The sequence below is a fragment of the Malurus melanocephalus genome, unplaced genomic scaffold, assembly GCF_030028575.1.
Source record: "Malurus melanocephalus ecotype Western Australia unplaced genomic scaffold, MMel_1.1 scaffold_130, whole genome shotgun sequence".
NCBI lineage: Eukaryota > Metazoa > Chordata > Aves > Passeriformes > Maluridae > Malurus > Malurus melanocephalus.
This window is the reverse complement of record NW_026623362.1, coordinates 85,194-107,610: the sequence shown is the minus strand read 5'-3', so window position 1 is coordinate 107,610 and position 22,417 is coordinate 85,194. Positions and strand designations below refer to the sequence as shown.

The 22,417-nt window shown below is 39.0% G+C and overlaps 1 protein-coding gene across 2 annotated transcripts in view; it reads right to left on the bottom strand.

The window, feature by feature from the left end:
* COL1A2 (collagen type I alpha 2 chain) overlaps positions 1-22,417 on the bottom strand; it is a 38,063-nt gene that overhangs the window by 7,377 nt on the left and 8,269 nt on the right. For both annotated transcript variants that reach the window (XM_057370650.1, XM_057370649.1), the window contains 35 exons: positions 21,947-21,991; positions 21,799-21,852; positions 21,448-21,501; positions 21,033-21,086; positions 20,445-20,498; positions 20,132-20,185; positions 18,850-18,894; positions 18,610-18,663; positions 18,460-18,504; positions 16,387-16,440; positions 14,874-14,972; positions 14,745-14,789; positions 14,540-14,638; positions 13,902-13,955; positions 13,696-13,803; positions 12,764-12,817; positions 12,563-12,661; positions 11,660-11,713; positions 11,184-11,282; positions 10,399-10,452; positions 9,706-9,759; positions 9,530-9,583; positions 9,377-9,430; positions 8,549-8,593; positions 6,321-6,419; positions 5,566-5,673; positions 4,699-4,752; positions 4,094-4,147; positions 3,503-3,556; positions 3,351-3,404; positions 3,130-3,237; positions 2,122-2,175; positions 1,975-2,028; positions 944-1,105; positions 122-229 (listed from right to left, as the gene is read on the bottom strand). In XM_057370650.1, the coding sequence (XP_057226633.1) occupies positions 122-229; positions 944-1,105; positions 1,975-2,028; positions 2,122-2,175; positions 3,130-3,237; positions 3,351-3,404; positions 3,503-3,556; positions 4,094-4,147; positions 4,699-4,752; positions 5,566-5,673; positions 6,321-6,419; positions 8,549-8,593; positions 9,377-9,430; positions 9,530-9,583; positions 9,706-9,759; positions 10,399-10,452; positions 11,184-11,282; positions 11,660-11,713; positions 12,563-12,661; positions 12,764-12,817; positions 13,696-13,803; positions 13,902-13,955; positions 14,540-14,638; positions 14,745-14,789; positions 14,874-14,972; positions 16,387-16,440; positions 18,460-18,504; positions 18,610-18,663; positions 18,850-18,894; positions 20,132-20,185; positions 20,445-20,498; positions 21,033-21,086; positions 21,448-21,501; positions 21,799-21,852; positions 21,947-21,991 (2,394 nt within the window). The remainder of the gene's footprint in view (positions 1-121; positions 230-943; positions 1,106-1,974; positions 2,029-2,121; positions 2,176-3,129; positions 3,238-3,350; positions 3,405-3,502; positions 3,557-4,093; positions 4,148-4,698; positions 4,753-5,565; positions 5,674-6,320; positions 6,420-8,548; positions 8,594-9,376; positions 9,431-9,529; positions 9,584-9,705; positions 9,760-10,398; positions 10,453-11,183; positions 11,283-11,659; positions 11,714-12,562; positions 12,662-12,763; positions 12,818-13,695; positions 13,804-13,901; positions 13,956-14,539; positions 14,639-14,744; positions 14,790-14,873; positions 14,973-16,386; positions 16,441-18,459; positions 18,505-18,609; positions 18,664-18,849; positions 18,895-20,131; positions 20,186-20,444; positions 20,499-21,032; positions 21,087-21,447; positions 21,502-21,798; positions 21,853-21,946; positions 21,992-22,417) is intronic.

Below are 22,417 nucleotides of genomic sequence, written 5' to 3'. Positions count from 1 at the left end.
ACAGCAATGGAAACAGCTGAATCTGCATCTCCTTGGCTTCCCATAAGAGGGGACCTCAAATGCGCGCAGTTTTTTACTTTTTTTTTTTTTTTTTTTTTTTTTGTTGAAATCATATACTTACTGATGCTCCAGAGATGCCTGGAAGACCACGCTCTCCCCGAGAGCCAGGCAGACCAAGGATACCAGGAGCACCAAGAATACCCTGAGGACCTGGGGTACCAGGAGGACCCTATGACAYAAAGAGAACAGAATTTATATTAATAGACAAAAATAAATGTAACATATACATCTGACAGTGATACTGAAAATTTTATTCTCAGTTGCAATTTCTGCAGGTCACAGAAGAAATAGCTATAATTTTTTGTTGAGAAACAATTGTGGTATTTCACACAAGTTCTTACTTCAGTAAGACAGAAGCACTTTTTTAAAAAGCCAGTAATTCTGGATGTGAAAGCTTAAAGATACTCGAAGTTAATTAATTTATTTGCATAATTCTAAGTCAGCCTGGGTGCAGACAACTTTAGCCTTGTGATCCCCACAAATCAGAGTTTCTGATGCAAATATGAATTGAGATTATTCTAAATGGACATTCCCATGTTTCATCTTTTTCCCTCCACAAGGATGAATTTCAGAGCAGGAGATGTGCTTCCTTTTCTCAGACTAAATATCMATTTCTTCTGTAGTTAGAGAAAGATACAACTCATCATAAGAGAACAAAAAGAAAGAAAACCCTGACCCAGGGACCAGGTACACTTTTTATGGCATGTTTGTCAAATGTCCTATAAACATTTTCTTGTGTCTCAGTGGAACTTCTACTTTAAAGATTTGTCAAATTTGTGGCTAAAGTAGAAAAGCCCTTCACAGACACTAAAAGTATCTCAGAAGCCACAACATTTACACGAAGAGAAACATATTTAATGAGATGTGATACTCAGTAACTTACAGCAGCACCAGCCTCTCCAGATGGACCCTTCTCACCAGCAAAACCAGGTGGGCCAGCAATACCTTGTTCACCAGTGCGGCCAACTGGTCCAACGTCACCACGCAGACCTCGAGGACCATCTTTGCCAGCTGGGCCAGGAGGACCAGGGGGACCACTGATGCCCTAGGATTGAATATGAATATGATACCATTACAATACAGATCTGGGGATAACAGASATAAATTTCATTTTAAGTCCATGTGAAAAAATAGTGCCTTGCAATAAAAAGGTTACCAGCTGCTCTTTTGCTTTGTTAGCAGTGGATAGCTGGAATGACTACAATTGTTGAACTGCCTTTTTTATTATTATTATTTTTTTATTCTGGGCAGGTGAAAGTGGAAAAATTTAGTGGGAAAATAAAGATTTTCTCCCTTTGGAGACATTAACCGCAACTATAAAATCTATGAGAACAAAACCCCAACATCTTATTCAACAGGATTATTTGACTTGGATACTGGCCTTTAAAATTTATTTAAATCTAGGGCATCTAAGAAAAGAAATGGCTTTGGGTAAAGGTTGGAAACACCTTTGAAAAGAAAAACTACAAATGTCAATCTGGAAGAAGAAGTTCTGGCTGAAAAATAAACAAGCAGGGATTCAAATTCTAAAACACAATGAGAGGTTGCCACGCTCAAGACGGGCTGGAACAGAAGATAATTTAGAATGTGTGGACACAAGATAACCTTAATGTTCTTCTGCAGATTGKATTGGTTTTTGATAGGAACGAGAGSAAATAAASACAGATTTTTGGAAATGGTTGGGTGCTTCAAAATGCATAGGGATGCTTGATGGGTTATAAAAAACCTCACCAATTAAATGCATAGGTCCTACTCTGGGAATTTGAGAAGTTAGATTTTTTTCTTATCCAATCCTATAAGGATCTAAGTCCAGTGAAATTATAATTCATGTAAATGAAACAAAAACTAGGATGATCCCTAACCAAAGCAACTTCTGACTTATCTCCCATTAGAACTTCTTCATTAGTTACTTACAGCAGGGCCAGGAGGACCAACTCTTCCAGCAGCACCAGGGAARCCAGTCATGCCCTAAAAACAAAATTGAAAATGAAGATCAGRTTTAAAGGAAACAATAACTTCATGAAAAACAAAAATGTCAGTACTAAAGGCCTGARGACTTACAGGAGGACCAGCATCACCACGAGGGCCAGCGGGACCAGCAGCACCAGCGGGACCCTAGGTAGGAAGGATTGAAAARGAGAGATGGATCAATGTTCCCTATTTAGAATAAGGGCTCAGTCTCACTATTGTGAAAGCTCAGGGTGATTTTTACTCCAGCAGGGGGAGGACTGGGCCCAAAACCATGCTGCCTATCCTAATAATATRATATTAAATTCTCACAGACATTTTAAATTGGTATCATAAGGCCTGAGAAAAGTTGCATAAGCCATTCATGATTCAAATTAATTTCCTTGCAAATGTTCCATGCATCTAAACAAATCTGGAAGTCAAAATGTGAGAGCAGGGCAAAAGCAAGTCTTCTGCACTGAGTGATTAATACAACCACATAGTGCAAGAGCCTGGTATTGATCTATTAAAATCAGACAATAAGTAACCCAAGACATGCTATCCTGYAACACTTTGGGGTATTTGAAGTACRTGGGTCTGACTTTCTGCATCATTTTGACCTGTTCCCCAATAATGGGCTGTGTGCATGTGAAGCAGCTTTGGGCTGTAAAGGTGTCAGCATGTGGAAAGCCTGTGTGCAAATAGGTCCAGGGACAAATTTGCACACATGCTTCTGGATAACKGAGTCTGACAATCAGACTGTGACAACACATCCTGTCTTTGAGAGAAACATGTCAGCATCCTCAGCTCAGAACTTACCCACAATCACCCCCTGAATGGTCCAAGATAGAGTGATTTGGCTGATCTTCAGAGCAAGTTGAAAATTAGTTATTATTTTCTCTTCATTTCAGCTCCAGACTCACGATCTGAGCCCACATAAATAGATTGATAAAATTTACATCATGTGTGAAAATCAGCATGGTAACTTTTCTCACAGCCTAGATTGAAGTTTTGTTTCTTTTTTTCTCATTGCCTTTTGAAAATTCAAGGCATTCAGGCTAGTGTATTGCTTGCATGGCACAGTTAAGAACCACGCATTTCACAAAGACACAATTCACTTACTGGTGGTCCAGAAGCACCGACTGGGCCAATAGCACCTGCTGGGCCAACTTCACCTTTAGGTCCTTTGGGCCCACGCTCGCCTTTAGCACCAGGCTGACCAGCTGCACCCTGTGGGCAGTAAAACAGGCAGAAAAACAAGCAAAATGAGCAATTGAGAATCTTGCAAAGAAAATAGAGGAAGGTTATGGCATCAATATGAGGAAAGAGCAAACAAAACTCACAGGAGGTCCRGCAAATCCACTGGGACCCACGGGACCAGGCTCACCACGTTCACCCTAGGGAGAGGACAAAGAAGAGATGAGTGGTTGGAATGGTCTTTAAATGGGCAGTTTTCTGAACATCAACAGGAATAATTGCAGAAATTGTTACTTACAGGGATACCACGGGCACCAGCAGGACCAGCAGGACCAGCAGGACCGCCTTCTCCCTAAAAGACAGCCAAAACCATTTTGACACTGGGAGAAGGCTTTATAGTAGTCAGAACAAGAATGATCTTGTGGTACAGATGCATGCAGTGAGTCTCACTGGGTCTCCATTGGGGAGGATGTTACTGAAAATGCTTCTGATTTTGATCCCACATATACACCCTGTATTAAAATTTTCTAATGATTCTCAGACAGCATAAAGAATAATTCTRAGCTAATGTGTAGTTATTCATCACTGTGTCAAAACCTCCTCTCACACTATGAGGATTGTGGAGTATAACCTCAACYGGGAAGAATTCAGCCAAAATCTGAATCAGAATGTTCTCCACATATAACCCACTGTAGATGTGCATCCTCTTCCCTGCCCTCTTAGAAGAAGGTCTGAGGGCCTTGGGCAAGCTTCACTGAATAGTCCCAGCTTCCTGGGACTGAAAGAAAAACTTAAAGATGGAATTGGTTTTTATGGATCTCATCTTTAATATTCATGTGTGAGTAAACTGTATCAACAAGGCATTTTTTCATTCAAAGAGMAGACTTACCCGATCACCAGCACCACCAGCAGGGCCAGGAGCACCAATAGCACCAGGGAGACCCTACAGGACAAGAGACAGGACACTGTTTCAAGCAAAGTGTAAGTAGGACCAGCTACTTTGAATATGTTTTCTCTTTCCTCCTGGAGAAAGGTGTGTAACTTTCTCTCAGATGTTCTCAATGTAAAGGACACACGATTTTATAAAACAAAATTTATCCTGTTATCTTCCTTCCCAAAGTGTGAATTTTAAGACAGGCACCTGAAATCTCAAATTAAGGATAGTTTTGTGTAACTTTGCAGGTTGCCTTTAAAATCAGCTCTCTGGACCAAGCCCACGAAATTAAAGAGGATACTGTCACCCTGAACAGCTGTGCAATGTCTGTGCAATGTCTGTGCAATAAATACTCTGCTCATGTAATTTCTCTGCTTGAATGCATGAGCAATAATCACTTTTCTCGCTCTCTCCCCCCTGAATTCAAACATCCTTGGACATGGGGAAACAAAATTACATTGATTTGTATAAAAAATGAGCAGATATAAGCAGTACATTCTTTTCAGTCATTAAAGTTCTGAAGTGTAGCAAGGCAAACTCTRGAACCAGAGGATACTTACACGAGCACCATCTCTTCCTGTTGCACCCGTATCGCCTCTCAGACCTGGAGCACCCTGGAACACACAGTGGGAAAATTTGTATTGGTAATGAAAAATTGTTTGTAAGGAAGAAGTCTGGAGTTGTTTGCTAGTATCTGTGCATTACTTAGACATCATACAAAAAGCTCATCATGCTAGGTTTTCTGGAGAAATGAACTTTTATTGTTATTTCATTCTTATTGCTGAGTAGATACTGACATGCAAAATGAATGTTTGCAAAGAGGACTGACATACTTTTCAGAATAAAACTGCTTCTTTCATGGGAAACCTACTTAGTTTCTCCCAGGTCCCAAGAATTTTGAATGGAATTAGAAATTCAAAACCATGTTGATGTATATACAAGTGATGAATATAAATCCCCCTCAAAATCTCTTTTCTTTTGGTCAAGAAATATCCATCTCTAAAAATCCTTCTGGGTATTCRTGTTATACTTTTTATATGAAACAAGAAAACAGCTATTTAAAAAATGATGTCATATGGGTGGATACATAAAATGTCATATGTTTCATATAGTAAGTTATTTTCAGGTCATCATTAGAGTCAAGAAATCAGAGCAGMACTCTGTTCTCCTTTTTTAATACAGCCTAGTGTTCAGCATTAATCTGCATGTCAATGCATAGTCTTTTTAGAAAGGTATCAGCATAGTACCTTAGAAAAGACTGTCAGTCTGCTAGACCAACAAAAACTCTACTTGCTGACTATTGTAATAGAATACAGTAATACATTAAATAAAAGTTGCATTGGGGTAACCTGCAGGTTTTTCCAAGTTAATGAAATTTGGGCATCTCAAACCTGTGCATGCAGTAACAAGGCAGTTGTCCACCTTACCTTTTCACCCTTGCCTCCTGGAACACCAGCAACACCTCTCTCTCCTGGGATTCCACCAGAGCCAGCAGGACCAGGAGCACCAGCAGCACCAACATTGCCAGGCTCACCCTAGMAGCAACAGCATATCATGTAAGTCAGGGTCAAATAGCTCGCAAAATTTTGAACAAAATCCCATTACCATTCTGCCTGTCATTGTGCTKGGTTGCAAACAGTGTGAGTAGTAACAGTTTGGTCTTGAGCTATTTTATGTTTTACTTTTCCAGCTAGTGAAGACACTACATTTGAACACTGATTCTGTGGGCTCCTGAGGTTTTAGGTTCATGTTTCAAATGAAACTCCTGTAGAAAGACAGGAGTTTTTTCCGGATATAAATCCAGAAAACTAAGACACAGATTCAACTTAGCATCAAGCCAACATCATCATTTATTAGATGACCACTTATTATTGCCCTAATGATTAGGGGAAAATASTGCTTACTAGACACAAGAACTTCCTGTGTACAAGTAGATGTAAGTAAATAGAAGTCAGCATGAATTTTGGTCAGAATCTCAGATCCCATCTCCAAACAGAATAACAGCATACTCTGCTGACAACCTGAATCCAAACTGGCTTCCCCTCCTGTCATACATAAAACATAAACCCATTTAATAGTAGCATGGACTAACTGGGGTGGAACATCACCACTTGGAGAGAGGTTTGGGATGGCATTCATCAGGAATTCRACAGAAAGGCAATGGCAGCTGGAAAAGGCATACCTTGTTACCATCGGGGCCTGGTGGGCCAGAGGGACCACGGCTTCCAATGGGACCAGCAGGACCAACAGCACCACTCTCACCAGGAGGACCACGCTCACCCTGCRGGAGACAGTCTGAGCTCAGTACTTCCTTGAATTGTTCTGTAGCTGAAAACACTGGCTTGGAGCAATCACAGTGTGATGCATGTTTATCTAAACAAACCTTTATTTAGAATTTTGCAGCTATTAACTAAATTGGTCATAAGAATTGGGTCTAGCTTTTGACATAAAAATACCAAAATGAAGTAATAAAGTCTTGCATCATRATAACAGCTGACAGCTAAAGTATGAATACTTTTTGAACATGGATTTTGACTACTGTGCTTGTTCGGTTAACAGTATCTAGCATTTTATTGTCAAATGGAGATTCTATTTTAGGACAAATAACGGATTCTGATGAAATTAAAGGGATAGTAATTGGTAAACAATTATTTTTACAGTGGCAAATTCCTGGTGAATGCTGGAGAATAAAGGTAATACCTAAAGCCTACTAATGTGTTGTGTACATTATAACAGGTATAAGAATAAATTCTGAATCATGGATCATCTGGATACATGGAAGTAGCCAGAAACTCAATTTAAATGCACAGTAGATCTATCAAAGACAGAGATACCAGTTTCACTAAAGATATCTCAAATTATCTCAGTGTGATCAAGCTGGACATTAGTGAATAATCTGATAAAGTATAGGGGCGATTTTTATTTATTCTGGAGAATATGGAATTCTGTATAAGAATTATAATGTGGTCAAAGAACTGACTCAAGGGGAGATAGCACAYTGCTAGAAAGCATGAACAATGAGAAAGATTATATTGTAGAGATGCTCCTCAATTATTTTTTTTCATATATTTTGTTATTTACAGAGGCAGAAAAAGAAGAAATATGCAGATATCACAAAGATAGAAGCTTTTGTCAACAGGAATAAGGACTGGCATACTACACAGGAAGAACTGAATAACCTGCTAGAGGAATGTCACAGCAAAGAGATAAAATTCAAAATTGCAAGTATCAGGCCATTTATTTAGGCACAAAAAGTGAGAATTCTGCTGTAAATTGAGGTTTCAGTGGTGAAAATTACAGAGAGGGAAAGGTAAGAGCCAACAGTATGATGTAGACATGAAAAAGGAAAATGTGATCTGGTACAAGCAGAGGGGTGTTTTTTTAGGTAGTGTTAGTTTTGTGTATAAAGCATCATTAAGACCTAATTTAGACTACTGGATGAAATACACCCTGGGCTGGGCATGAGATGCTTAGGACAAGCTAGAAGATATGCAAATAACTGCTACTGCTATGACAAAGGGAGCTTGGCTTGGATACATTGGCAAAATGAGAGTTTAGAGCAGATATGGTTATTGATACAGACTCAGGGCACTAAAACATAGGGAAGAAATGTGCTGCTTAAACTGATTTACATAACTTGTAAGAGCAAATGAGAATATTTGTCATTGGACATATTTAGTCTGGAAGTCAGAAGAAAAGAAGAAGCGACTGAAGTAGGTTAAATATCAACTTCTTTACAAGTAAAGCAAAGAATTAATCGAGCATTTCATAAACTACTCCTTGCTGCACATAAATGGGATCTTCCAGCCATGCAGGAAGGCCTCCACACAAAGCTTTTTTGAAGGTTTTTATTGCTATTCAGRATAAAAGGAAGTGGAAGGCAATACCTTCTAATGACTATTCCMGATTCTGCATTCAGCCCACTATTTATTCAAAGACAGTACTGGGGAAGTAGGAGCTGCCCAGCAAGGGATAATAAAACTGAAATGSTCAGGCTAAAAGATCTGCACAAGCACTGCAGATCAGGCCTCGGACTAACACTGTAGGATCAGTCCTTCATCCTCCATGTCCTTTACCATCCTTTACAATCTTCACTGTATAGTTAATACAGGATATCATTATTTGGGTAATATTCATACTGCTTATACAGAAATCTACTAACACTGGCAACTGTGTTAACCCTTACTCAAATACCCTGACATCTGCAAGGTACAGAGAATATTATCCTTCATGCCTGAGACAGATCATACTATCCTTCATTCCTTGGAGTCTGCTGTATTTTGTACCTGTATTATACCCTGTACAGGGAAGAGATTTTTGCCTTTAGGAACTTGGAAATTTATATAGCTACAATTGTTATTGGACACACTATTAAGACAGTCTGTACCAGATTTYAAATGAGTTACTCACTCTTGGACCAGCAGGACCAGGGACACCAAATTCACCATGAAGACCCTAGAAGAGAATATATATATTGGTAAAGTTTATTTCTAAAGCWAACTTAAATTGTACTTTGTTGCTTAGCAGTAAATGGAAATTCTTCTCAAATTGCAGCAATGTATTGAAATTTCTGACAAATTTTCAGACAGTCTTACAAACATGGACATAAGCTCTTTTCATTCAGCTGCACTGTATCTCAAGGTACACATGGGATAATAATTTTTCATCTGAAGAGTTATTTATTAAATGACAAGCTCTTTTTTCAGGTATATGCAATGTAAAGTCTTTTACAGATTTAACTATAAATGTTAAAGGTGATTATGACACACAGGATGCACAATCTGCAGACTACATCACGCACTAACTGCAGCAGCTASAGCATGAATTATGACTGAGCTACCTCAGCTGGATGCCATTGTAAATTCACTGAAATCAACTGAGGTTCAAAAACATAATTGCAGAAATGCAGGTTAGACTGAACCTTGAAGATTTCTAAAGAAACACGAAGTAAAATACTCTTCATGTACAGTCTCTTCTGGGGAAAGAAGTATATTTTATTGCTGTTTAAGGCCCAAAAATCAAAGAACTGTCTTTGCCCAATTTCATACCAAAACTTTGAAAAAAGCAGCACGATACAAGTTCCAATGCAAGAGGGACTGTTAAAGTTTGCATGTTACCCTGATTGCTTTGTCTTGGCAAATAGATTCAACAGGCTCTTGCTTCACCACGTGTGCAATTGCAAACACAGCCCTCATGCAATGCCTGCCCCATCCATGGAATGCTGTTCCTGTCACTCACCCTCTCTCCTGGTTTGCCAGCCTCACCAGCGGGACCCGAGGGACCTGGCAGACCCTAAGTGYAAGGAAACAAGAATACAAATAGAGTTAAGGCAGAAGCTCTTCATGGTTTGGGAATCATAGATACGATTGAACAGACCACATAGTTACCCACCTGGAAGCCAGGAGGGCCAGCAGGACCTGTTTCACCCTTTCCACCTTGGTTGCCCTGGATGGAATGAAAAATAAGTGATTAACTTRGAAGAAGAAATACAGGAAAGTGGATTTAAAAATGGGAAGTCCCATTAAAAGTAAATTATAAATCAGRTTTGTGGGAAGGCTGTTACTTACAGTGACTCCAGGAGGACCTTGAGCACCGTTGTTTCCCTCTGGACCAGGAGCACCCTATATATGTTCAAGTAGAAAGCTGTTATCAAAGTTTTGATTTAATATGAATAATATAGCTAAAAGATTATGTGCCAAAACCAAAGATCTCTGACTGTGCATTTTGAACTTAATAATTTACTTACATCAACTTCACAGACAGAGGTGCCAAATATGCTTAAAATTTTAAATTCTCATTATTGGTTTAGTTATTGCAGCACAGCCATCCCTAAGAAAATCTCTTTTGGAATTACAAAATATGGAAACCTTGCTGATAGCATTTTTCCCGCAACAGGCTGGTTTTTGGGTCCCTAAAATGGAAAAATTACTAAGTTCCAACTATCAGTAAAAAGCTGAAAATTTACAGGATGAATGAGAAGCCATACACTGTACTCTAAAAATTAAGGACAGGGAGTGTTATTTTTTTCCTCTTCATAAGAAAAAAATGCATAATTAATACATAGAAAAGGGGATTTACATTTATCCATTCAGTAATAGCCCCCACAGAGATGAGGTTTATATTAATGCATTCCCAAGGGCTTTTTTAATTTCGTCATCTGTTCATGCTTGCACAAGCCAATGCTATCTTATTGCAGAGGTTTGGAAAATCTATTTTTTTTTTCTTCTCTGAAAGTTGACAAACAAAACATATCCACATACCCGTGGGCCAGCAAGACCAACATTGCCTTTTTCACCAGGTTTGCCAGGATCACCCTGAAGTTGAAAGAAAAAGATAYAAAAGTTAACCAAGACTTCATATTAAATTAAGTTTAAACTACTAGGCAGAGACTTACACTCTCATTGYYAGAAGATTTACTGTAATATTTCTTYAACCCCACAACAYACAASCTCCRTCTSTCTTTTTGGATCACTTAGAATAGCTCAAAAATAAATGCATTTTCTTTTCAAAACTCATGCCTTTTTGTTTTGAGCCTATAATTCATTCACTCTCTATAGGTTTTCATGTGTGTTTATGTACAGCAACACCCAAATTCAGGAGATGATTTCTATCTGTGGCCTCTGTGTGACATGTGAAGAACCCCATTGAAGCCCCTGGTAGCTTTCCTTCTAAGTTGAGTGARCTTTGGATAGTGATCCATAAATAACTACTCTGGAACTGGCTTAATGGCCAAACTTGACAGAGCTTTTATAGATGTGAATATACAGAAATTATAAATTGAGCATGCTGAAATCATAAAGTACACATATTATTTTAATCACTTCAGTGTGAAAATATCCTAAGCTAATTAAATTGCTTTATCATTTCTTTAATCATATTTTAGATAATTGGAAAATAATTTAAAACAGARCTCTTAACTGCAAGCAGATGCCATCTAATGAGCAGCACAGGAGGATACAGGGTTGGATTAATGACAGAGTTGGGAACCTACAGATTAGTCTGGGAATACYTTCAGAGTAATAGAAAGTTTCTGTACTGTACTTACAGTGGGACCTTTTGGTCCAGGGAATCCAATGTTTCCAGGCTCACCTCTGTTACCAGCTGGACCAATTGGCCCAACTCTACCATCAGCTCCAGGGAAACCCTAGGAAAAGAAATCATACTATTAAATGGCTGGGGCAATTTAATTAGAGTTCAGCTTTAGAACAAATGTGTACTGACAGGAAGCAAATGCCATTTAATTTTTCACCATTGTTGATACATCACATGCTTATGCAGCCCTCCCTTTTTCTCCTTTTTGTAAAACTGTATTTCTTCTTCCCCTTCCAAGACACAGGCCTGATCTGAGACCCACAGAAATGAATGGAAAGTTTCACACTGATCTTTTGAGTAATAAAGCAGAAAATATGGCTGGTTTTACACAGTTGAGTTGGAGCTCAGTGCTGAGTTGTCTGCTTTATAAAATCAGGCTTTATTCTTTCACATGCAATGGGGRAACAGAATAAAAAGCAAAGTACTTACAACAGGACCTTCCTTGCCAGCAGGACCTGGGCTTCCAGGCTGACCTGGGAGACCCTGAGAAAGCAAAGTTTCATGTTTTTAGAAGGAAACCAAACACACCCAGCACTTACCCATCATTTTTTCTACATGCATTCATACACACAYACAGAGGTGCCAAGTTATCAATGTACACTTTTTAAACACAACTGCAGGTCCTATCACATTTGCACCTGAAGCACACTGACTCCTATTTTGGTGGTGTGTGCTCCCATGCCAGTTGAAAATCAGTATAGGGAAGTACCTGTTTTACTCAGTGAAAATAATTTAGACTCTGCTTTGGAGCATAGTATGTTCCACTGTTTGCAGATGCCTAATATTCACAAGTGCACTGTAAACTTCCACTTCATGGGGTAGGGTAGGAAGAGAAAGAATAAGGAGTATAGAAGACAATGACATGAACATAATCTGGCTGCAGCAACACCACTAAAAGTGAATGGCTTCAGTGAAAYCATTTGCAAAATAAGACAGAAATTACTGAGATCATCCATCTCACATCATTTTAGTAGGGTTTGCTTTCCTCTGAGCTCGTTAAAGAGGAGACACACACCTCAGTTATGACAATAAATAATCACAAGTGGAAACCCCTTAMAGAAGTCAATGCAGTGTCCAGTACAAGAGGACAGTGCTCCATCACAAGGCAATCAAATGCTAYCACAATGGAAGGAACTAATTTCAATAAACATTTTGATGCTTCTTAATCATTCCTAATGTTTTGTTTTTTTTTAATCGAATGGCACAGGTACCCTAATTGTGGTTAACACATGCTGAATTTTTGCAGTTGGATTTCTGAATAATTTAGTCCATTAATTGTAAATAATTTTCCTTTTGTGTAGTTCAAACTTACTCCACAGAGTTCAAACTTACTCTTGGACCCATAAGACCAGGCTCACCAGGACGGCCAGCATCACCATTAGGACCCTTGGCACCAACAGGACCACTAGCACCACGGTTACCAGCAGGTCCCTACCAAAAGAAAGAAATAAAATTAGGCAGAGGTAGCAAAAARCATCACACATCTGTTTATAAAATGTGGTTCAGAAATAGTGACCCAGACAAAAGTCTTACCATGACACCAGCTCTGCCATCAGCTCCAGGCAGACCACGAGATCCAGGTACACCCTGCAAGCCAACACAAAACAAATCAAGAAAGGAAAAAGAAACAAATCTCTTCCTGTGAGGTGGATAGTGCTTGCTAGATTTTAGCCTTCCAAGCAGGTCTGCTGAATTTGAGGYAGAGCGCAGCTTTAAGCATAGACACCTCACTGTAAATGTGTATTGTGAAAGAAATCTCTCTCACTTCCTGCAGATTTCTCTAAATTCTAATCTGTTTGTATGATTTTCAGTATTCATTGTTATTAACAGTGTCTCTAGACAGCCTAGATCAGCCACTAGGATCCCAAAACCTGGCTCACACAGTTCCACATTCCCTGTAGACTATTGACTCTGACTCTCTACACCCTACCCAAGGTGAAAGCTGAATCTTTATCTCTGCCAAAAAATATCTGGGGGAAGTATTGCCATTTTTCATACTGTTTTCCAGTGATTATTTTCCTTAATTATTTTCAGGAAGCTCCATGCTTCCTGAAGTTCATGGACTGGCCTTCTCACCCAGTGAAAAGTTTACCAAGCATTCTTGAAGACACTGAATAGAAAGCTTTTGCCTCCCATTATGTGTGAACCCACTATCTRTTTTAAGTAGTTAAACCCCATCACAAACTTCTAAGAGTAATCAAAAGGTAATTCATTGAATATTACAMAGTGGATAAATCAAAGCAATCTCTAAATGCTTCTGGGATAAGATAGTAAATAAGCATTAATGCAAAGCAAAAATGGATTTGGTGCCAACTAACTGAAAGGCCAAAATTTGAAAATTATCACTCCTTAGCAGCATTAATGTAAATTTAATGACTCATAATTATTTAATTTGCCTTTRTTACTCTAGATTGATTTCACTTTCCTTTTTGCTTCTACTTCTGAAACATAAAAAGAAAACCTACTCTCAGACCAGCAGGGCCTGGGGGACCAGCAGAGCCAGGTTCACCAGGGCTGCCTCTCTTGCCTTCCTCACCACTAGGGCCRGGAGGGCCAGCAGGTCCAGCAGCACCCTATTTCAGACAAACAGAGAAAAAGAAGAAATAAGATCCTGTGTTGCAGATTTATCAGGCTTTTTATTGRAAAAACCCTCACATTTTGCCATACTTACAGGCTCACCCTTCATACCACTTTCTCCCTTGGCACCAGCAGGGCCTGGTTCACCCTAGAGTCCGAAACAAAAAAACATCACACAGTTAGTCATCATTCCAAAAATCTCTCTTCTACCTGGAGAGCTTMCTCATGAACCAAAAAATTCTTTTATCATCCAATGCCATGCCTCCGTCTATTGTGAAAATCRCCAATGAGCACAACAGTATTTTTGGCTTAAAAGGCACAAAAACRAACATGTTAAAGATGCTTAGAAATKACATTAATTGAACTATTACACATTTAGGTTTGGTTCATCTACTGAGGATACCCACTGAGGGCCTGGTTGTGAGATGGCTGCCACATCTCTCTCGATACTATCAACATGGGCAGAGCTTAACAGCCACATAATATTCTGAGCTGGAAGGGACTCACAAGGATCATGAGTCCAGCTACTCCTTCTACTCAAAGGGAGTGCAAAGTGAACCTCTTCAGTCTCAGCTTCTAAAGCAAGTAATGAGACACAGAAACTAACTACAATGGCTAATTAAGAAAAAATGTCTGCATTATAACTAAAATGTATCCAGAGGATATATTTTACTAGTGTGGACACTGTGTCCAGTTTTCAAATGAAGACATGCAAYATAGAAGGTCACTTACAACAAGTCCTCTAGCACCACTAGGACCAGCAGGGCCAGGAGGACCAAGAATACCACGGGGACCAGGCAGACCAGGAGCACCAGCAACACCGGGAAGACCCTGTCCAACAGAGGGGGAGAAAGGTATTATGAATCCATTGTCCTTTTTTCTGCATTAGCTGAATTGGGTTTTTTTTAGAGCGAAGTGTGAGTGTAGTTGTACTTACAGCTGCACCTTTAGCTCCTGGAAGGCCATTAGCACCAGGGTTGCCCTGTTAAAAAGGTAATATTAGTGGTTAATTCAGAATCAAAAGTGCACATATCTGAAAAGAGATAAAGTCTTGCAAGTTACTCACTGGAGGGCCAACAGGACCACTAGAACCAGGAAGCCCAATCTCTCCTCTTGGACCAGCAGGACCAGTAGGACCAACATTACCAGCAGGTCCGATTTCACCCTGTTGGAGAGAAGGAGAGAGCCCTCTGTTAGTGTTATGGCAATAGTGAAGMAATCCTGTATCAGCCTGGCATTAAGAAATTAATCATATTTGTATATTCCCACTTCAGACGCCAGGAAACTAAGCAGCTGAGAACTTTTAATGGATTTTAAAGGGACTCAAGTTGGGATGTCTAGTTAGGCTCCATCTTAGCTAATGGCTAACACAGAAAAAACAGATGCTTACCCAGAAGGCTGACCAAAAAAAATCAGAATTACAATTCCAGTTTTATTTGCATCCATACATCTCCAGAACTGGCCTGAGGTACCATAGTGCATGAGACCTAATTGGCCATTATCTTGCACTTTTAGACGCCATTTGCACAGATGCAAAATGCAAAATGCAAAATGATGCCTGATCAGAGTGCTGTTTGATAGTGTTCATAGAGGAGTAAATGACAGAAAAAAGGTTCTTGCTTTTATCTTCAGAAGGTTGTATTCACTAAGTCCACTACAAGAACTGGTGAATATAATGGCTAGTTCTCTTCACAAATTCAGTCAGACTTCACCGTGGATATGCAGACTGTCCGCTCTTGAAATTACATTAAACTACTTGAAACTATAACCATGCTCACATCTGCATCAGAGAAGACTTCATGGTTTTCAGAAGTCTTGCCTTTTGACAAGAACAATCAGAATGGGACCTGCATTTTTTTTCTCATCTTCCCTGCAGTTAAAATTAAAGGGTCTATAAAACAATATTTTTTTCAAAAGGGGATTAATTTTCGTCTGTAACACAGAGTTACAYGGATTTTGTGCAAGGGCCAGCAAAATTTGTAAATATAGTTTATGCAACAATCATGCCTCAAATTGTCTGTCCTTCCCCAGACACTCAAAATATTGAGGCTCTTTCCTAGGAAAAAAATGGTAAGTCCTGAGTAATAGAGTCAATAATTTAAATTATAGTCTGCAAAAGCAAAATGGTAGTGCCCTGAACCTGAAAAATTTTAATGCAATTTCTGCATTTCAATTTCAAGGCCTTAGACTGGAAGCAGCCCAATACTCAAATGCAGCTTCTTGGTCCTCCACTATTTCTGTAAAGTGATGTTARCTGCTGCTTTGCTTATTTATCATAATTCATGTCACCCTTGGAAGGTGTATATAAGTGCACCACATAGGCAGCAGTTAAAGGGTTGTGTGTCTTCCTGAACCTGCCCAGCATCAATCTTCAGCTGTGAACTAACTGCTGTATTTTAAATTRGAATTCATATGTGATGTTCTCCAAGCACAGATGAGGATGAGGATGAATCCCTAGAGTATCTGTTAAGAAAGCACTCCTATTTCATAGAGGGTGGGGTTTTTTTCCTGCCTAGAACCTCTGGTTAGTACATTTCATCTTCACTATCAAATGTAGCAGTACGAGCAGATGTTCATACCTTAGCACCAGGAGCACCTGGGAATCCTGGAGGACCAGCAGCACCAATGGGGCCCTGGGAAATAAGAGGGCAGCAGTTGTGTAAAAGTATTCAGTGACAACAGAAACATCCTGCTTGTTGAAGTAAACAGACGAAAAAAATTCACATTTCCTTATTCCACACATCACCACCTCAGAACAGCAGTTGCCTTTTGWAGTTTGAAACTGACAGATTTGGTTCACTACAAACAGTCAAGAGCCAGGTCAATGATTAAACAGTATTTGCAGTGCAAATTAAGCAAGAATTGGTAAAGCCTTGCCTKGAGGCCAAACACCTGAGAAAGAACAAACAGGATGAGCAGAGGCAGGCATTTGCAAGGCAAGATGACTGATTCTACTACATCTACCTATTGCTGTGAGATTTACAATTACATTGGGACAAAGTTCCAATGAACAAGATATCACAAGAGAAAATACACTGATGGATAAATAGTCTCTGTTTTTTAATGCCAAATAAAAAGGGGTAGTTTTTCTTCAATTATTGAGTAAATATCCAGATCATTAATTGATACTAGGAATTGGTGTCCACTTTTTTGTGAGCTAAAATCTTTCAATTACAAATATTTATAATAAATCTACCTCACAAATCCAAGATAATAAAAGGGCTAAGCTGATATGAAAAAAGGGTAATTGGCTTCCAATTTTCTATAACCTACTGCGTTACGGATTGGGTACCAGGAATTGTCACTGGTTTTGCATAAGCAAAGAAAAAGACCAAATKCCCTTTAGGATGTATTTGAAAGTTTAAACTTACAGAGCCATCATTGGAATGACTTTTTTACATTTTAAGTTCCAAGTGGAAAGGAAGCTAAAACAGTATTTTASTTTTAAAAAATGAGTGTTAGTAACTGCTATGCAGAATATTTATGATACCATCACCTAAGTATGTGTAAAATAACTTCAGCCTAGACAGACACTGGGACATAAAGCAATGCTGTGCCCATTCTGAACAACACCTCTGCAATCAGCAGCTTCAGAACATTTTTCTTATAGCAACTCAATTGCTTTCAAAGACATTCAAATGTCTTCAGCTAAAATGTTTTGGTTCTATTACATCAGATATTAGCCGTAAGATCTCTATTTGCCTGCAATTTAAATGCCCAATTATTTTTTAAATGCTCCACATGAGAGRACTGAAGAGAAATTCTAAGCCATGCTCACATTCTATTCTGTTAAAGCACTACAGGTGTTTGAAGTGACAAGGAGTACTAAAATCAATTTTGGCAAAGCAGAACCAAGTACAGCTCCATCATAGACTCAATTTTTGMAGGTAGGAAGAAAAAACCTATTAAYTGTTATTACTATTGTTCTGGTGTATTCCTGATTTGTTTTACAGTTTTGAAACTATATCMTTGTATTCATATTTATGTGGCTGAGATAAATGTGGTTTACTGAAGGGTRTGTTATGGCAACACTAACTCCTCTTAAATGGACAAATTTACATTGGATTAGCTCTTATTGGAATAGTTACTGTTTACTGGTCAGATCAGGAGAGTTGGATCTTGCTGGCCTTTCACATGAGCTCACAATTCAGGTATCAGTGGTGAATGAAAAAGGTTARTGACTGTTAGTCTGACAGGACAATGCTGCAGGTGCAAAGCTATGTCCTGGTGTGCATATATAATTTACAGTATGTATATAATTATATCCATCTGTAACCTGTGTATGGTATATATCTCTTTAAAAGTATTAGGTCTATTTAGTTTTGGGATGAGAACTATTCTGTTAGACTGTKGGAAATGAGAATTCTGTGCACTGGATGTTTCCCAATGAAATGTGCTGGGAAGCCTCATGAAATCACCAGTGCAAACAAKAGAGTATATGGTTCCTTTGATATGGATGTGTTTAATATAAATCCTGAGGATCTCATTATATTGTCTGCAAAGGATTTGTGATGGTCTGATAAGCAACAAAGAATCGTGTTAAAAACATCAACACAATCAACTTCTTACAAGCCCAAKAAATCCTCTAAAAGCAAAAAGGGAAGCACAAGACCTAATGGAACCAGACTGTCAAAAAGCAAGATGAAACTTACAGCAGGTCCAGTGGGGCCAGCACTGCCATCACTTCCACGAGCACCCTGTGAGGAAAGAACATGATAAATAGCTTGAAAAGAGAACTGAGTGTCAGAGAAAGCCACAGAAAGTGGCTGGTTATGATGATAGACAGATAGAAAGCCACTTACAGCTGGTCCAGGGGCACCTACTCTTCCTCTCTCACCAGGGAGACCACGGGCACCCTGAAAGAAAAATTAAATTACCTCATTTATGTCTTCACTGAACAGAGACTTTATTTTTCCCTCTGTAAGTCACATTACTATTCCTTTAGAGTATCTGGAGTGTCAGTAATGACAAATATTGAAGAAAGTGCTCACTGAACTAAATATTTAAGAATATAATTTCCCACAGCAGCAGTTAATACTTACAGGTTGTCCTGGGGTACCATTTTCACCAGGRGCACCAGGTTCTCCCTATGAAGAAGAAAGTTTGGAGGCTTGAGTTACTAAAAGGATACTTTGGACAGATAGCATAACACTATCAGAGAGATTTTCAGCTACTGGATCCCACTGTCTGTGTTTTCTGCAGCATTTTATAACATAGCACTGTATATTTTTGCATCTCAGAATACAGTAACAGCACATCAAGTCCCGAGGGTGCAGAGACTGCACTTGCCCTTGCATACACTGGAACACAGCCAGRTGGAATCCTTTTAGAAGGGAAGGCCAGAGAAAGTTGTTTCACTTGCTCAGCTTTCTTTACCCCCTTTCTTCATCCTGACATTTACTCTGTAGCACACACTTAAGAGATTTGACCTGGATAGTCAACTACCWATTCAGATAATTCAGCAGCTGTTTTTTAGCTAGAGCAGAGGCAGAATGATGYTTTCTTTTGCCTTGGATTAAGGTGACAAATTCCTTTCAAATGGCTTAAAATAAGCATCTACCTCAGGTATTTTTCACTTAAGACCAATAATACTGAGGATTTGAGTAACAGCCCTTATTACATGGCTCCTCTCCCTTTAGTTTTATATTCTCTACAACAGCTCTAGGTTTGTTTACAGCTCTAGTGACTAGATTTGTCCTAGAGCACTTGTATCCTGAATATACCTGAATGCACCTGGTCTTAACTGTTGCAAAGTGTTGAAAGTTTTTGCCTTCATCACTGCTTTCAGCACAGTTATATCATGACCAAACTTGATTTAATATGCTGCTGTTTTCCAGCACACTTACTAGTAACTACTTTATCTTTTACTTAATTGTTTTAATCTGCTTTAAATCACCAACGACTGGACAGAACAAAGACTGTGAGGATCAAATAGCCTCAACTCAGAAAAGCGATGATGTTTTTATTTTAAAATGCTTAAAAAAAMCCCACCCAAATGCAGAATACAATCCAGAAAAGAACAGAGAGCAAAATCAGTTGGAAGTGCTGCTGAATTGTCAAACATTAAGAGCCCAATTCTGCAGCTATTATTCACTGAAAGCACTAACTTGCTTACAACTTGACTGAGGSCTCAAGAATAAGGCCTCAGGAATGTTCTCATGACAAGGTTGCATGATTTTTTTCTACATGGATCCACTGACTTTTAGATKATTGCAGCTGGGCAATGTTCAATGGCAACATTGAAGACTCATTGGATGGGACTTCACACGTCTTTTGCTAGAAAGAGATACAAATGCATCCTACGGTATCAGATTTCATTTTTACCTTGGTGCCAGGAGTACCAGGTTGTCCCTTTTGACCATCCAGACCATTGTGTCCCTATATTGAGTAGAAAAATAAATATTGATACATATTTTCTCTCAAATGGCTACATGCAAATTCTAAGTCTTGTAACATAAATCCTTTCTCACAYACAAAATTATTTCCTAATACAATCTTCTGAGTTTTCAGAAATAATTAGTCTTTCTCATCAGGCAATATTAAAAAATTCAAAGAGGTTCATTCACTCTCCACTTTCAGAGGATTTCTGCAGTGTTGTTAGTCTTAAATATTCAGGGAAAAGTATGTATATACTCACCCTAATTCCCTTAAAGCCAGGCAGACCAGGAGTTCCAGGGAAACCACGAGCACCCTAAAAACAAATGGTGCATGAATTATTGTCTGTCATGCAGAGAGACATATAGAAAACACACAGTGCAGTCAAGAGAAACGATAATGAACAAGCCAATGAAATGAACAAGCAGATTTGGGTCATTATATTCAAGTAAGGATTAGAATCCAGATCCTAACCTTTCAGGACCAGACTTGTTTCAAGATTAACAGTAATCACCCTCATTTTTCCAGTTATGAGCCTCAGAAATTTCATGTATTACCACGTGATAGCACAGCTTTTTTAGCTTTCTATGYCAAGGTGCCTGCTTACCTGTCTCTTTGTAGCCCCTCACTATGCTCTTTTTCCTACTCATTTCATTAGCTTTAGTGAGAATAGGGAAGGGGAACAAAACAAAAACATAACTAAATGATATCCCTGCAGGTAAGGACTGAAAGCGGATTAATTAATCTAAGGAATATTACTGGACTATTAATGGGGCAAAATTCAGACAGACTGTTAGGTTTCATTGATTAGGGAGCTGGTTTGTATTGTACCCAGCAGATCACTACATACCTGAGGGCCAGCAACACCCCTCTCACCAGGTCTTCCAGGTTTGCCAGGGTGACCCTAAAAAATTCAATAAAGATGCACTAAGAAGGAAAGCTTCTTTCATAAAATAAAACAAACCATGGAAAAAAAATACACTGGCAAGTCTTCTCTTTCTCAATAAATATAGGGAGATTGTTAACTTTTATGTTTTCTTCTCCCTGTATTCAGGAAGCTAAATAATATATTTGGAGTACTTTGGAATTTATCCAATTTTCTGTACCTTTCCAGCACATTGCATCTCTTGTACCACAAAATAATTATTTCGGTGACTTACTTTTATAACAATGTCAAAAACATGGCCAATAGAATGCTTAGCTTAACAATAACCTGGTTGTTAGGTGTAGTCACCACCCCCGAAAGAGATTTAAAAACCACTTACATCTTCACCAGCCTTTCCTGGAGGACCAGGGGGACCACGAGGACCCTGGGGACCCTGTTAAAAACAGATTGAGRATTACTTAAAGCATCACTCTTCATATACATCTTCCCACTGTTTTTTGACTAGAGTTGGGGTGTCTTTGGGACCTAACTGACTTTGCACTYTATGATTCCATTTGGAAAGAGCCTGAATCTGAGTGCTCAGCTCTGTTTCTGTTACAGGATCAAGCAAAAGCATCCAAACATTCACAGAAGAGCACATGGATAGGAGAAATGAGCCTAAGCATTACAAGCCTACTTTGATGTGCTATTACTGCTGTTGGCAGTGTCTGTAAGTGAAACCTGTACTTACTGTTTGACCAGGTTCACCRGGCTCACCAGGAAGGCCTTGGAAACCAGGAGGACCCTAGAAAATGAGGGAGATGACATTAGCTTTCAAACAGGACAATTTGTAACTTTAGGTATGGCAATGTCAGTAGGAGAGAKAAGACTGTACTCACAGGGGGTCCAGATGCTCCAGGTGGGCCTCTGGGTCCCATTAAACCCTAGAGAAGAAAAATGGCAAAATCTTTTTAAAAACATCACGATTATATAAACTTGTCTATAACACCTATTCCCAGTATTCCTAAAATATTGGTTAGCACTACAGTTTTCATTGTCAACATTCAAATTAAGTTAGAGGAAGTTAAGAGATCTGCAGGAACTTACACAGGCAGTTCCAATGCAAACATCTTCCAGTGGCAACAAACCAGTGCAGAATCCAGTGGGATGATTAGGAATGCACCATCTCGGCTGTGAACTTTATGATTAGGCTTCTTAATCTATTCTGGCTTGTTGTCAAGTGAACTGATTAATTCTTTTGTGAATTCTTCCTTTTACCCTTCCTGTCCAGAGAATTCCAGACTTTTAAGGTAAGGGACATAACACATTATGAAAGGCTCTTATACATAATRTGTATACATCTATTTCCA